Raw genomic sequence first — 14,167 nt, forward strand, 5'->3', positions numbered from 1 at the left:
CCATATGGTACGTAAGTTTCTTACTTTTTCATAATGTGAACATAGAGCAAAATGTTCAGGTCCTCCAGCTGATTAACTCCCAGAAGCTACAGAGAAAAATGCAAAGTGATTTCAGGAGGTTGCATCTTAAAAGTTAATCAGTGTGAATATTGATCTTTGCCCTATAAAGGAAGCTGATATGGTATCTCATACTGATATGGAAAATCTGCAGTTCGTGTTAATTGAACTGTTCTCTTCAGCATCTGCTAGAGTCTCTTTCGTTCTAGAAGACTAATGTCTTGTCTTAAATTTATCTCAAATGTTGCATAGAGAAAGAAGAGAGGGTAACTTATCTCTTTTGCAGTTATTAGATGACAAAATTCCTTTTTGTTTTGCTTTTCTTCCTCCTTTTTCTGCCCCCACTCCCTTTCATTGCTTTTATTTAGGAAATGCTGGCAATATGTTCCGTGTTCTTTCTTGTGCAATTTGATTTCTTGCTGCTTATTGACTCTCTGGTAGCATTTCCAAAAACAAAAGTTGTGGCTCCTATTACTTAATTACTTCTGGAGTAAACAAATACTTATCATTAAGGTAAGAGTAAACTTGAAACACACTAGAGACAATGTACTACTCCAGAGCATTGGATTGGATGTACTGTAAAAGTACTGCTGGTGTTATTGTAGACTCTTTTGTCCAATTAACATTGGTTCAGAAAGCTTTAATTTCATAAAGCTGTGCTGTTTATAAACTCATCACAACTGAACTCTCTTTTTTTTTTTTGGTCACTGTGTAAATGATTATTTTCATTAGCATGCTTTGGATTCTTAAGTGAACAACTGTTATAAGCAAGAATTTCTGAGTCTTCATTCTTTTTAAATCATGATAAATAGTGTGTAAAAGAAGGTCTCTTAACTGAGGAGATATAGCAGTCTTCATAAAATACAGCTATAAACTTGTTCCTCTGAAGGGTATAATGTCACAGATTAAGATTATTGGATCAACAAAATAATTTATCATAGGAGGTGGGGTTTTCTTTTGCCATTGAATTTCCATTTAAAGCAATTGTGGATCTTTTTATTTCAGGCAGTAGAGAGGACAACGTATTCTTTATTGCAGTTCGTATGCAAAGGATGCCATCAGAATTAGCTTCTCTTCTACTGAAAAAAAAAATCTTAGAAAGTTGAGTTCTTGGGTGCTATTTTAGGATCTGTCATGCAGTCCTTGTGTCATGAGGAAATTACAATGGATAAATTAAAACTTTGTTTAGCATAAGATGAATCTGTTGAAATAATTAATTCTGTTTAATTATTAGTGCCGGAAAGGAGCGTGAAAATGAGATTTGCTATCACCCATTTCGGATGACTCCTTACCTTATCAAAGTGCAAGATCCGGAAATAGCAGAGGACCAGCTCTGCTGTGTGTTGCTTGCAGAAAAAGTACATTCTGGTTATGAAGGTAAACTTTTGAATGCACAAAGAGTAGTTTGGTTTCTTGAAAGAAAGAACTCCTGTGTGTTCTGCTACAGGAATTTCCATGTAGTGCAGCACTACTGAATTTCAGGCTAAGAAAGCCAACTATATGAGTTATTGTCAGTGATCTCAAGTTTTATTAAAGTGAAAGATAATTGTTTATGTTCTCTGCCCTTGCTGAGAGGCTGTGAGCTAGCAAGCTGCTTTCCTGTATGCTCTTAGACTTTTAGACTTTACTCAGTATTTAATAGAAGCATGTAGCTTGAAGTATGTCATGTATGCAAAAAACCTCATTTGTTAATCAGCTTTTATTTTTCTCTCAGCACCCAGAATTCCTCCTGACAAAAGAATTTTTACAACTACGCACACACCGACCTGTTTGTTCCAGGATGTAGATGAAAGGTAACTTACAAAAAATAATCTTTTTTAAATTACTGATAAGCAAGCTATCCAGTATCTTTACAGGTATTTTAAGGATCTAATTAAGATGTCTGTACAGGATTAAAAAATTATGTGACTACTGAAGAGTGTTTAACCCAAGTAAAAGTACATCCCCCAATTTTCACTAAGCCAGAAAACACATTACGCTGTGTTTATTTAAGTGGAAAACTATCTGCCTGATAATAACTTGTTTTTTCCATTTTCCTCCCACCTGAGGCTAATCTGGACATAAATTCAATGAGTGACACCCATGCACCCATGATCAGCAAAATTCCTGTGGTAACAATCATTACCTTTATGAGGTTTTTAGTTTGGTGGGTTTTTTTGTGTGTTTTTTTTTTTTTTTCTTTCTTTTTTTTTTTTTTTTTGTTAATTTAAAGTAAGATCCAATTAATAACAAACATGCTGCTGTCACTTCTGGCTGGCCCAGATACAGCCAGAGGTGTGTCTTTTAATTTCAAGATTAGATCTTTTTCGCAGTTCAAACTAGTTTTCATAGTTCTTGCTGCTGTTTCTATACAAAAACCTCAGATTCTACTGGTGAAGACTTCACATTGCTTTAACAGAAGCCATCAGTGACCATACACAGAGGGTCAGGAACTAAGGTGTAAACCAAGCTTTCCTTTAGTTTTCTGGCTTGCTTTTGCCTGGGGCATTTCACAAGATGTTTAGGTTATGGAAATGTGGGGTCTATGAAAAGAGTGGAAGATACTCCTTCAGAGTTAGGAGTGGACTTGACTGAGGAGACGATAATCACAGAATGGTTTGAGTTGGGAGGGACCTTAAAGATCATCTAGTTCCAACCCCCTTAGATTCTTTCCCCCAGCCCAGGGGGCTCCCAGCCCCGTCCAACCTGGCCTTGAACCCTTCCAGGGAGGGGGCAGCCACAGCTGCTCTGGGTACCCTGGGCCAGCGCCTCACCACCCTCACAGGGAAGAATTTCTTCCCTAGATCTAATCTAAATCTGCCCTCTTGCAGTTTAAAACCATTACCCCTCGTCCTACCCCCACACCCCCTGATCCAGAATCCCTCCCCACCTTTCCTGTCCCCCCTTTAAGCCCTGGGAGGCCGCTCTAAGGTCTCCCCGGCGCCTTCTCTTCTCCAGGCTGAACCCCCCCAACTCTCTCAGCCTGGCCTCCCAGGGGAGCTTCTCCAGCCCCCTGATAATCTCCATGGCCTCCTCTGGCCCCGCTCGAGCAGGTCCGTGTCCTTCTGCTGTTGGGGGCCCCAGAGCTGGCCCCAGCACTGTAGGGGGGTCTCCCCAGAGTGGAGCAGAGGGGGAGAATCCCCTCCCTCGCCCTGCTGCCCACATTTCTTATGATGCAGCCCAGCACACGGGTGGTTTCTGGGCTGTGAGCGCACATTGCTGGCTCACAGGTAGTTTTCCAAACCCAAATACCCCCAAGTCCCTCTCCGCAGGGCTGCTCTCCATACCCAGCCTGGATTTGTGCTTGGGGTTGCCCGTGGGCAGGACCTTGCACTTGGCCTTGTTGAACTTGATGAGGTCTGTATGGGCTCATCTCTCCAGGCTGTCCAGGTCCCTCTGGATGCCATCCCTGCCCTCCAGCGTGTTCCCGCACCACACAGCTCGGTGTCATTGGTGAACTTGAAGGTACATCAATCCCACTGTCCATGTCACCAACAAAGATGTTAAATAGCGCCAGTCCCAGCACTGACCCCTGAGGAACGTCACTTGTCACTGTTCTCCACTTAAGCATTGAGCTGTTGACCACAACTCTTTGAGTGTGACCATCCAGTCAATTCCTTATTCACTGAGTGGTCCATCCATCAAACCCATGTCTCCGATTTAGAGACAAGGATGTCGTGCGGGAAAATGTCAAAAGCTTTGTACAAGCAAATAAGCTTTGCATAATCTCAATAAGCTTTTAAGGATAGGGATGCACTTTGGAATATTGTAGTGTTTTGAAGACTTGACAAGAGAAATCACTTTTTCTTGAGTTGAAAACACAGGCTACCTTTTCCCTTCCATTCTCTTCCTCTTCTCTTGTTTTATTTGATATTTTTTTCATGATGGTTTCTGATGAGCTGTATGTGGGATTTTTTTTTTTTTTTTCTCTCTCCTTAGTGAAAACTAAGTTGGTTGCAATAGTAGCATCTGACTTGTGAGATTCTCTCCTCCTCTTGTTTTTATGCATTCTAAGAATGCTAAAATTGTCTTTGTAGATCTAGATAGGGAGGATGTGTGCAGATAGAATAGCAGTATAATGGACAGTTTTGGATTTCTGTGGTATCTTTTTGGGTGGAAATATGCTGATTTTGGCAAAATCTTTAAAACAGAAGAGAGGCATTGAAGGAATGGAGGTTACTGGGAGTTTTGTCTAAGCTGGAGTCAGTAAGGTAAAAAAATACTATTTGACTTTATAGAGAGTTTATCTGCAGAGAAGTCAGACATGTCAGTATTACTGCAACACACATGTTTTTTTATTAAGTGAGTATTGCAGAACATAACTATTGGAGAATACTGTAGAAGACAATGACTAATCAGTGAGGATAAGTTTGGACTTTAAGGTACAGGTATTTTTGCCTGGCTTGTGCAGACATTATGGCTTAGTGTGAAGAGTTCCTGCAGGATAGAAGACAAATGTAATTCTGACAAACTTTTTCCGTGGTATCATTTATACAGTCTCTCTAAACAGCTTAAGTTGACAAAAGGACTGCTAAATCCAGTAGAGTTCTATCCTCTTCATGTATTTTTTGCTGTCGCTCATTTCCACACATGCTCCAAGCCAACTGCAACTTTGCAGGGTGGGTTTATCTTTTACATTGTGCTATTAGACTATGTGAAAGCTTCCCTTCCTCCATGCACTCCCAGCTCGTTTATTTCCAGTCACTTAACAGAAATGGCAAGATTACTGAATGGAGAGCTCTGCCCTTATTCTCGGACTTGGGTGGAATGACTACAGTAAATCCTTTCTCTATGGCTACTATGAAAGCTTTCCTGTTAGTAAGGTATTACCACTTATTCTCAAATACCATTTTTGAACACTCACACTGAGGGTTGATTAGATCTTGGTCTGATATTAGGACTTTGCTTCTGAGAGCACTGGCAGCCAGATAAATGCTTACCAAGATATGCATATGCAGCTTATTACTCTTAAGCTCTCCAGGGTTAAGTGGAATACACAAACCAATAGATTCTTAGAGAAAGCGGAGTCTAATATTTAAAAATATACAGCTGAACACCTGCTGTCAAGTGAGAATTGTTCATAATCTAATGCTGAAACTGTGGCCTGACTTGCATAAAATAAAGTTAATTTCTGTAATCAGTATGTGTTCATGGGTTGGAAAAATGCTTATTTGTCCTAACTCTGCAAGTGGAGCTCTGTGCAGAATATGTTAAGTAAAAATAAATATTTTCCTGAAATTAAATGGAACATTCCTGTATATATTTCTTTTAAATGTATTTGATATTGATGTGTATAATAGGTCTGAGGAGTTCTATACGGTTCACAGTGGAGTGATCTTAATAAATGAATTAAAAGCAGTTTACGATTTAACTTGCAGTAAGAATATTAAGAGACTTCTTATTCATGTTGTTTTGACACTCCAAATGTCATTCTATAAAACACAAACTGAACTTGCTGCCTCTTCTCATCAGCTATTCTTTACGCCATATGTGCATTTATATTCATAAAATAAGTTTATTAACTTAAACTCTGAATTATTTTGAGTTATTCATTATGAGGAAGCATAATGATGCTGAGGTACTGCCTCTCGTGGATAGTAAATTAAGTCATCTCCAATACAGCATTAGATGATTGCAGAAATGCTGGTTAGAAGGGACTGCCAGAGGTATGTTCCAGCCTTTCTCTTGAAATGAAACTTGCTCAGTTGTAGGTTAGGTCAGCTGTGACCTTGTCTCAGTAATGCCTGAAAACCACCAAGCACAGAGATTACACAGTCAGTATGGGGAAACTGCTCTTGTGTTGCACTGCTCGCTTTGTTAAACTTTTCCTAACATCCTGCATAAGCTTTCCAGACTGCAATCTGGAGCCATTGCCCATAGTTTTATTGTCTGGCACCACCAAGAAAATTTAACTCTATCTTTGTAACCCCTCTTTCCAATAGTTGTGGGAAGATCCTGGATCATCCCTTAACCTCATCTTCATCAGCTCAGTCTCATTGGTTTTATATTATAGATCTCTGACTCTCCCAGGAATCTTCATATCAGTATAAAAATGTGTAGGGGAATTTTTTTTTTAATTTGCATAGCATTGTCTGAATTTGTATTTTGCTTTATAACTAGGTTAATAAACAGTAGTTTAAAATTTGATCCCTTTTAAGGTAGGTATTCTGTTGCAGCACAAATGTAGAGTTTGCCAGGCTTTCATAAGTAGGTAGCAAAGAATAGGAACAGTACAAATGAAAACTGGTGTTTTCTTCTACTTCTTAAAGCATCATTTGATTAAGTCCTAACTGAAGTCATTCAGAGTTGATTGGTACTTTAAACTCCACTAGCAGTGTAACTTTTCTTATGTGTTTTGAACTTGGCAGCATTTTTAAATGTCAACGTGTCAAAATTATGTGATTTGGTATGAGTTTAATGCCAGTTTCAGCTTTGTAAAGTTATTGCTTTAGATCATCCACAAGCTTTTAAGACTCATTTAACTAACGGCTTCAATAATAAGACATTAGTTGCTATTCTTATCTTCCCCTGAATATCTAAGCCTGTTTGCCAGAAGGGTATGTTTGATGTTTTGGGGAACTGATCCAGTTCCAATGGGTTATTGGAAATGCAGTGCTGAAGGCATTTGTTCCGGAATGCTTTTGAGTTCCCACATGGCACAGATCCTTTGTTGGTGCACTGCAGTCAATTCCTTCATTAGAGCTATTCAGATACCTGAGTATCTTTCTGCTCCAGGGTCTTTGTCAGTGAATGGGGCTAAGTGGAAGGTATAAGGTTCTTTGAGTTTACAAGATAACTTGCTGGCATCTGGCAACTTCTTAAACATTACTGAGTTGTATAAACTTAATGCTTTTTTTTTTTTTTTTTTTTTTTTTTTTTCCAAACCATGTTTTTGGCAGTTAGCTTTCAGGGTAAGGTGCAAACTGACATTTGTGAACTTCCACTCTTTCTCTGTAATGCTTTAAATGATCAATGAAAATTATTTTAGCACATAAATTAGTCATTCACATCGTCAGAAGTGGTCACTGATAATGTGCGGGAATTCAGTAACATTACTTTTAATTGTCTGTTTTAATTAATAAGCTTGCCTCCTTCCAGCTGATTTGAGTTGAACTCTTAATCTGCCTGTGAGAAAGTTTCCTTGAGTCCTAGTCAACTACCCTGTTGCTAGTCCAGCTATAGTAATCGTGTGATGCTTAGCCTTGGCTTGCAGCCCATAGATTGGGGTACTATTTACCTACTTGAGAGTTTTACAAGATTAAATTTTATTAATGCTCTTTTAAAATTAGGGTGAATAATTATCTTCTAGATTAAGGCAGCAGTGAAAAGACAAAACCGCTGTAGAAAACTCCTTGGTTTGGTCTGATCATGTTGTTTTGTAAAGTTACCAAAAAAAAAAACCCCACCAAATGAACAAAACCCCTCTTGTTCAGAGAGTACTACTGCTATAAAGTTGGCACTGCTGTTTCCTCAAACTTAAAATTATTCATTCTCTTTACAGGAAAAAGAGTGAAGAAAACTTAAAATGGAAACATTTTAAAGATTAAATATATGTTTATTCCACTTGATTTTTTTAATTTGTTTTTCTTTCCCCAGAGCAGTACCTCTGTTGGGATACCTACCTCAGGACTTAATAGGAACACCAGTCTTGGTGCATCTTCACCCAAATGACAGACCCTTAATGCTAGCAATTCACAAAAAAAGTATGTAATCTTTTACTGTGGAAAAAATAGAAATTTTTTTTTTCTAAGAGTTAATAGTAATGACTACGAAGACCTCAGCAAGTAGGAGGTGAAAATTAATTGTAATTGTGAATTTTTCTGCAAGTAAATACTGAATCCTTTACAACTTGATTCATAATTCAAATAGATGAAAATACAAAATCACTCAATTTCATGTTTGATATGAAGCAGATGTCTGCTGTAAACAAATTGACTGTAAATTAATATTTCATACATAAAGAAAAATTTCTGGAGAATGCAGTGGTAGAGGTTGTCATACTTTAAATGGTAATCTTTCTTATTATATATAGAAGAAAATAAGAGCCATCCTGGCAATGTTAATTTGTTAAACTTTGAAGGTGTAAAGCTGTTTTTTCAGTCACCTTCAGCTTGTGTTCTGAAGGTGATTTTCTTGACATAGTCCAGAAAGTTGTGAAGGTCTGCTTATGCTGATAGTTCAGCATTTCTAAAATGTATGGAGGTACCTGGTATTTGTTCCTTCAAATATCATCTTTCTCCTTTGAAATTAATTGTAAAATCCTGAATCATTAAGTAGAATTGTGCAAATATTAATCTGAAATTTCTTTTTTCATTTGTCATTACAGTACTTCAGTATGGAGGACAGCCTTTTGACTATTCACCAATCAGGTTTTGCACTAGAAACGGAGACTACATAACTATGGACACTAGCTGGTCCAGTTTCATCAACCCTTGGAGTCGAAAAGTTTCATTTATTATTGGAAGACACAAAGTTAGGACGTAAGTCAATAAATTGTTCGGACTTTCAGATTTATTTATTTATTTGGGCTTTTTTTTTTTTAGTTTCCTTCCCCTCAGGATTACTTAGTGATCCTTAAGAAATACATTAAAGATTTTTGGAGTGGGATGGGGGGCGAAAGGGTGGAATCACACTTACAAATTGCTTCCTCCTTAAATCTGGGGTTTGTGATGTAGTAACTACTTTAAAAAGAAATATGAAGTCCTTAAAATTCTGCCAATACTGTCAAGAGTTGCTTCAGAAGAGGGAAGTCATGCTCAAAGTGAGTAAGGGTATATAATTATCATATTGGAAGATTGCCAATGCAATAGAATAAGCATCAGATTTTGTTTACTGTATATAGATGGTAAATTGAAGTTGTGATCTCTCTGTGATTGAAGTACTTGCATTTGTAATGAGCTGGCATATGTTTGGCTTATGCAGGGGTCCCTTAAATGAAGATGTCTTTGCCGCTCCCAACTATACAGAGGATAGAATCCTTCATCCCAGTGTTCAGGAAATCACTGAGCAAATATATCGGCTGTTATTGCAGGTACAGTATATGCTTTAATTCTACCTTTTTCATTTCCCACTGAAGAAAGGGTGTTTATCTTTGTTTGACATCTTGTTTAGCCGTCTACTACTATACTGGAATTTCTGGCTACAATTCTGGAAATTACTTCCACTCGTGATTACCATACAAGATTTACTGAACTATGTTAAAGCTCTAGTTGGTATTTTAAGGATTTATTGCAGCTATGGAGTCCTCACAAAAACAAACAAGCAAAAACCAAAACCAAACCCACCCTAAAAGATAACCTTTATTCCTCGCATGGAATTACTGGTAATAATTTCAGTTTTGTTTAAAGCTGATGTGCTGAGATATATGTGTGTGTATATATAATTTTGTTGTTGTTAACAGCCTGTACACAACAGTGGATCCAGTGGCTATGGAAGTCTAGGTAGCAATGGTTCACATGAGCACTTAATGAGTGTGGCATCCTCCAGTGACAGCACAGGAAATAATAATGAAGACACTCAAAAGGATAAACCAGTAGGTTTGGTTTTTCATATTCAAGTATGTGGCACAAAACAAACTAGTAAAAGTGGTAGTGTTGCTTTTTTTTTTTTACTTTTGACATAACTCTTTCAAATTAGGAATGGAAGAAGATATAAGGAAAAAGTAATCTTTCTTTTTTGTTTAATGTGGAAAAACACTTCCTGTCTAGGGGAGTAAACATTTCTAGTGTAGATGAAGTCTCAGGGTACTGAAGCACAGTTACAGGTGTGAAAGTCGGTGTATATGAAGAACTTAAACCTTTTCAGTGTGTTAACTTACTCTAATGTCCGTTATGTTATATGCTATGTTTCTGGGAAAACCATTTGGATATTTGAAAGCAGCTTCTTTGTAAAGGGGAAAGTCTGTAATTTCTGTTTTCCCAAATGAAACTAAGAAGGTAAAATGTAGTAATACCTGCATAACAAAGTGATAGCTTGACCTTGATCGCTTTTTATGTTGTAAAAATACACTATATAATATGGAATGGAATAAAATACAAAATTTTTTGAGCTGAAAACTTAGCTTTACTGTAGATTGGGCCATTGCTACATCTAGTTGATAGTGAGATGTAACTTTTTAAATTCCATTAGTCTGAACAAAACAGCAGTGTTAAATTTGTGCCTATGCTTAACAGAACTATTCCATAGGCAAAGTAAATCAGACAGACAGTAAAGTACTGAATATAGATGCAGTCAAAGGAACTGCACCTTTTAATATCTCTAATCATTTTGGCTTTTCCGTTATTCTTCCCAAATTTGTTGCAGCTCACTGAGTTGCATTTAATTCTGAAAGCCAAAATTTTCCTTTACTTAGTTATATGGCTTATAGATTAACTTTTCCAAATCTGAATCCTGCTTCTGGGATCAGTCATGGCAGATTTTTGCCAAGGTGGTCACTTTTCTGGCTTTCAGTCCTTAAACACTAGTGGCTTAAGCAGATTAAGTCTCTGGATTTTTTTTTTTTTCTTTTAACAGGTAATGTATTACATTTTGGAGCTATGTAGAAAAGTAGTGTAGAAAAGGAGATCTTGGTTTTGAGGGAAGTAGATACCTATCTTTCCTTCATTATTTCCACAGATAGAGAAGACTTATACTGTAGTTCTATCACATCCTGTCAGTGTTTGGTTAAACTTCTAGCACAAAATGTTCTTAGTCTTAGCAGCCCTATTTTGTTTACCAAGTGATACTGTTTGTTGGTTTGGGGTTTTTTTCTCAAGTCATCTTTGTAATGTATCTTTATATTTTCCTATCCAAGTCATTCAACCCTATTTAACAAAATAGAGTAATCGTGCACAAAAAACATACTTTAAATTTCCTCTCTTTCCAATTCCCAAGATTCTGCTGCTGTACAATAAAATTCTATACATCAGGATTTCTCCTGTGATCAAACTAATTATAAAATACAGATTAACTAAGGTTAGATTTAGTTTACTGTGGAATCACTATGCATGATGTTTTATATCAGAATTTTGTAATAACTATTTTTAATTACTTGCTTTCAGGAGGTTTGTCAGGTAGTCCGTAAGGTCAAAAATAAAGGACAGCGTATTTTCACTGACAATAAAGCGAAACTGGAATATAAAAGAGAGTCTTTTGCAGGTAAGATATTAACAAGTTAAGTATTAGTCTATTGTGCTGGTGTCTTTTATAACATGACAGTAGGATTTTTTTCTAGTATAGTTCTAATCTATGGACAAAGAAGCATTTTTATCAATTAAAATTATATTGTCCCATGTCTCTCCACTGTGTTCAGGAAAATATCATGTTCAGCTATATCTGAATTGATAATGGTATAACAAACAGTTAAGGCCTGTCCTAAAGCTGTTGTTCTGAAATACCTTAATTGTAGCTCATGTTTTCATGCAAGTCAAACATTTTCTTTTCTGTTAGGTGGAGCAAAATGTTGTGGATGTTGTCTTTCCTGTTTGCATTGTAACCTTGGGAATTTTTAAGTCGATAAATTAAAATCTTACTAATGAGATTTAAATTCTGCATAAATTAATAGGTTATTGTTCTAGTAATTTGTTATAAAACTAGAGTTGTGCTCATACTGTGAGTGTTTCAACTCTAATGATATCTATTCTCTTACAGCCATAATATCTATTCCCTTTGGATCCATATGCATCAACCTAACTAATCTTCACACCTCCAAGAATCCATAAGGACAGAAAAATATTTACACAAAGTTCATCCATTAGTGCGCAAACTTCTTACTTGCTTTACAGTGGTTAACTTGTGACCTGTTAAGAAATATGTATAAATGAGAATTTTTGCCCTTGCTTTTAGGGGAATTTGCAAGGATTTAATGCTATAATTGCATAATAGCAGTATCTCTCTTCACAGAAAAACAAAGTGGTCCTCTTGGTCAGGTGAAAGATACAGTGGGAAAGGATACTGCAGCAACAGCTGCTCCTAAAACTGTGACTACTGAAGAGCTGGCTTGGAAAGAACAACCTGTATATTCTTATCAACAGATTAGCTGTTTGGACAGTGTCATCAGGTAAACCAACCAGTGTGTAAATTACTCTTGACCTCTAGACTTAAGACTTCCATATCTAATATTGTTAAATCATTGTATTTTAGGTACTTGGAGAGTTGTAATGTGCCTGGTACAGCAAAAAGAAAATGTGAACCTTCAAGTGTTGCATCACTGAATTCTGGAGTTCATGAACAAAAACCAGCTGATAATGTTATACAGCCCTTAGGAGGTATCTCTACATCACAGCTTTTTCCTGATTGATCTTTTTTTTTTATTAGCATCTAGTTGGATGTTATTTCTTTGCAGAATAATGACAAGTGTAGCTTCGGCATGACCTCATAGCTGTTTTTTCAGTGTTAGATGTTTCGTGATCTAACTTTTATCATGAAAATCTTCCAAACAATCAAAATACTGAGTAGTTGATTGACTGTTTGGATTGTAGGTTCAATAAGCTTATTTATACTGTACAAAATACAGCAGGAATATGAATTTTAGGACTTGAATCATTATCAAATGTGAAGTTTGTTTCACAGGTGGGACTTGTAGGAACAATCAGCTGAAGAACCTGGCAGCTAATTAATTGCAACAAAAATATGCATGTTACACTTTTGTTTCTTCTTTGTGGATGTTAAATAAAAAATTTTTAAAAAATTATAAGGGAGGGTAAAATGCAGCGTTGGACTGCTCTGTGTTGTGTGAGGCACAAGAATGCATTTGAAAGAAATGTGCAGCCATGAAAAAAGGTAAGGGTTACTAAGGATAGTTATCCTAAAGTCTGTTGTAAGGAAAAACATTAGCTTAATTTGTTAGGACTTAAGTATAGCGTTTGATATGGTCCCTGTCTGGATGGGGAGCTGAAGTGAAGAACATAACTGGTTAGTACAAGAATTGTGGGATTGGTAATGAAATATATGTAAATGAGATACTTGCTGATTCAACTTTGTCCTTATATGAGGTTGAAGGAAAGTGTCTAGTGGAGTTTCTAAAAGATTGGTCTTGGGAGTGATCTTGTCTATATTTCCTTTTGATGAGCTTCGAAAAGAAGTTCTAATGCAGTTTTTAGAATCAAATTGGAAGGTATTGGTATACACAGGAACAAAGTGTCCTGTAGAAGGAATTGGAATGCCTTGAGAACTAGAGAGGACAAAATGGTGGAAGAACATTTGACTGCATTTGGAAGAACATCATACAATTAGGAGCACAATTTCTGCTGTCATTTGGAGCCTATGCAGTTCTAGTTGACAGGAGATGATGTGGGTTCAGTAGCTTTTTGGTGCACTGGTGACTGAGAATGATGAAGCCACCAGCATACTCTAGTCAGGACAAAGGCAAACCTTGGGTCTTAAATATGTGTTATGCCAAGTATTTGTACTAGGAGGAATGTTTCAATGTTGTTGTATGAGGCACTGATATGACCTCTGCTGGATTGTTGTGTATAGCTTTCAGGTGAGAGAATTTAAATAAAGATGCTTAGAGCAAAGCTGTTAAGATAACCAGCTAATGACAGAGGTTAGTGTAGAACAATATGGGAGCTAGGTGGAACTTAATCTTAGGCTGGAAAAGGCTAGAAACTTTCTTCCAAAATTGTGCCATGAACGAAGAGTGAACACCAGGAAAGAGCAGGAAGTCCTTCGTTGAAAATATTTGGTTTCATTATATGTGAAAGTAGAGGATTGGATGTGGTTACTTGGAAGTTGTTCTATTCCTAAAATGTTCTTGGTGGAATGCTTAAAGTAACGTGTTAATTTTGTGTCTTGCCAAGCACAGTTTAGCCTCTGTTTTGCAACCCTAGCAACATTTAACTTGCATTTGCTCTTGTTTATGTTCAATAAAGTATGACTTTATTTCCTTTAATAGATGCTGCTGTGTTGAAGGCATCTAGTAAATCAAATGGTCCCCCAGTGGTTGGTGCTCACTTAACATCTTTGGCTTTACCTGGCAAGCCTGAAAGCGTTGTCTCTCTCACAAGTCAGTGCAGCTACAGTAGCACCATCGTTCATGTTGGAGACAAAAAACCACAACCTGAATTAGGTATGATTTTTGCTAATAAATTTTCTCCAAAATGGCAATTCTTAGCAAGTTTAAACTTCAGACATGTGAACAGCTAATATCTGC

General features: G+C 36.9%; 1 protein-coding gene across 10 annotated transcripts in view; it reads left to right on the forward strand.

Annotated features, from left to right (window-relative positions):
* Nucleotides 1–14,167, forward strand: part of PER2 (period circadian regulator 2) — a 51,089-nt gene that overhangs the window by 25,394 nt on the left and 11,528 nt on the right. For all 10 annotated transcript variants that reach the window (XM_042795340.1, XM_042795381.1, XM_042795347.1 and 7 more), the window contains 10 exons: nt 1,292–1,434; nt 1,772–1,850; nt 7,633–7,739; nt 8,363–8,516; nt 8,959–9,067; nt 9,437–9,568; nt 11,076–11,172; nt 11,917–12,073; nt 12,157–12,281; nt 13,910–14,083. In XM_042795340.1, the coding sequence (XP_042651274.1) occupies nt 1,292–1,434; nt 1,772–1,850; nt 7,633–7,739; nt 8,363–8,516; nt 8,959–9,067; nt 9,437–9,568; nt 11,076–11,172; nt 11,917–12,073; nt 12,157–12,281; nt 13,910–14,083 (1,277 nt within the window). The remainder of the gene's footprint in view (nt 1–1,291; nt 1,435–1,771; nt 1,851–7,632; nt 7,740–8,362; nt 8,517–8,958; nt 9,068–9,436; nt 9,569–11,075; nt 11,173–11,916; nt 12,074–12,156; nt 12,282–13,909; nt 14,084–14,167) is intronic.

This window comes from Tyto alba, unplaced genomic scaffold, assembly GCF_018691265.1.
Source record: "Tyto alba isolate M040663 unplaced genomic scaffold, T.alba_DEE_v4.0 Super-Scaffold_10, whole genome shotgun sequence".
Taxonomy (NCBI): Eukaryota; Metazoa; Chordata; class Aves; order Strigiformes; family Tytonidae; genus Tyto; species Tyto alba.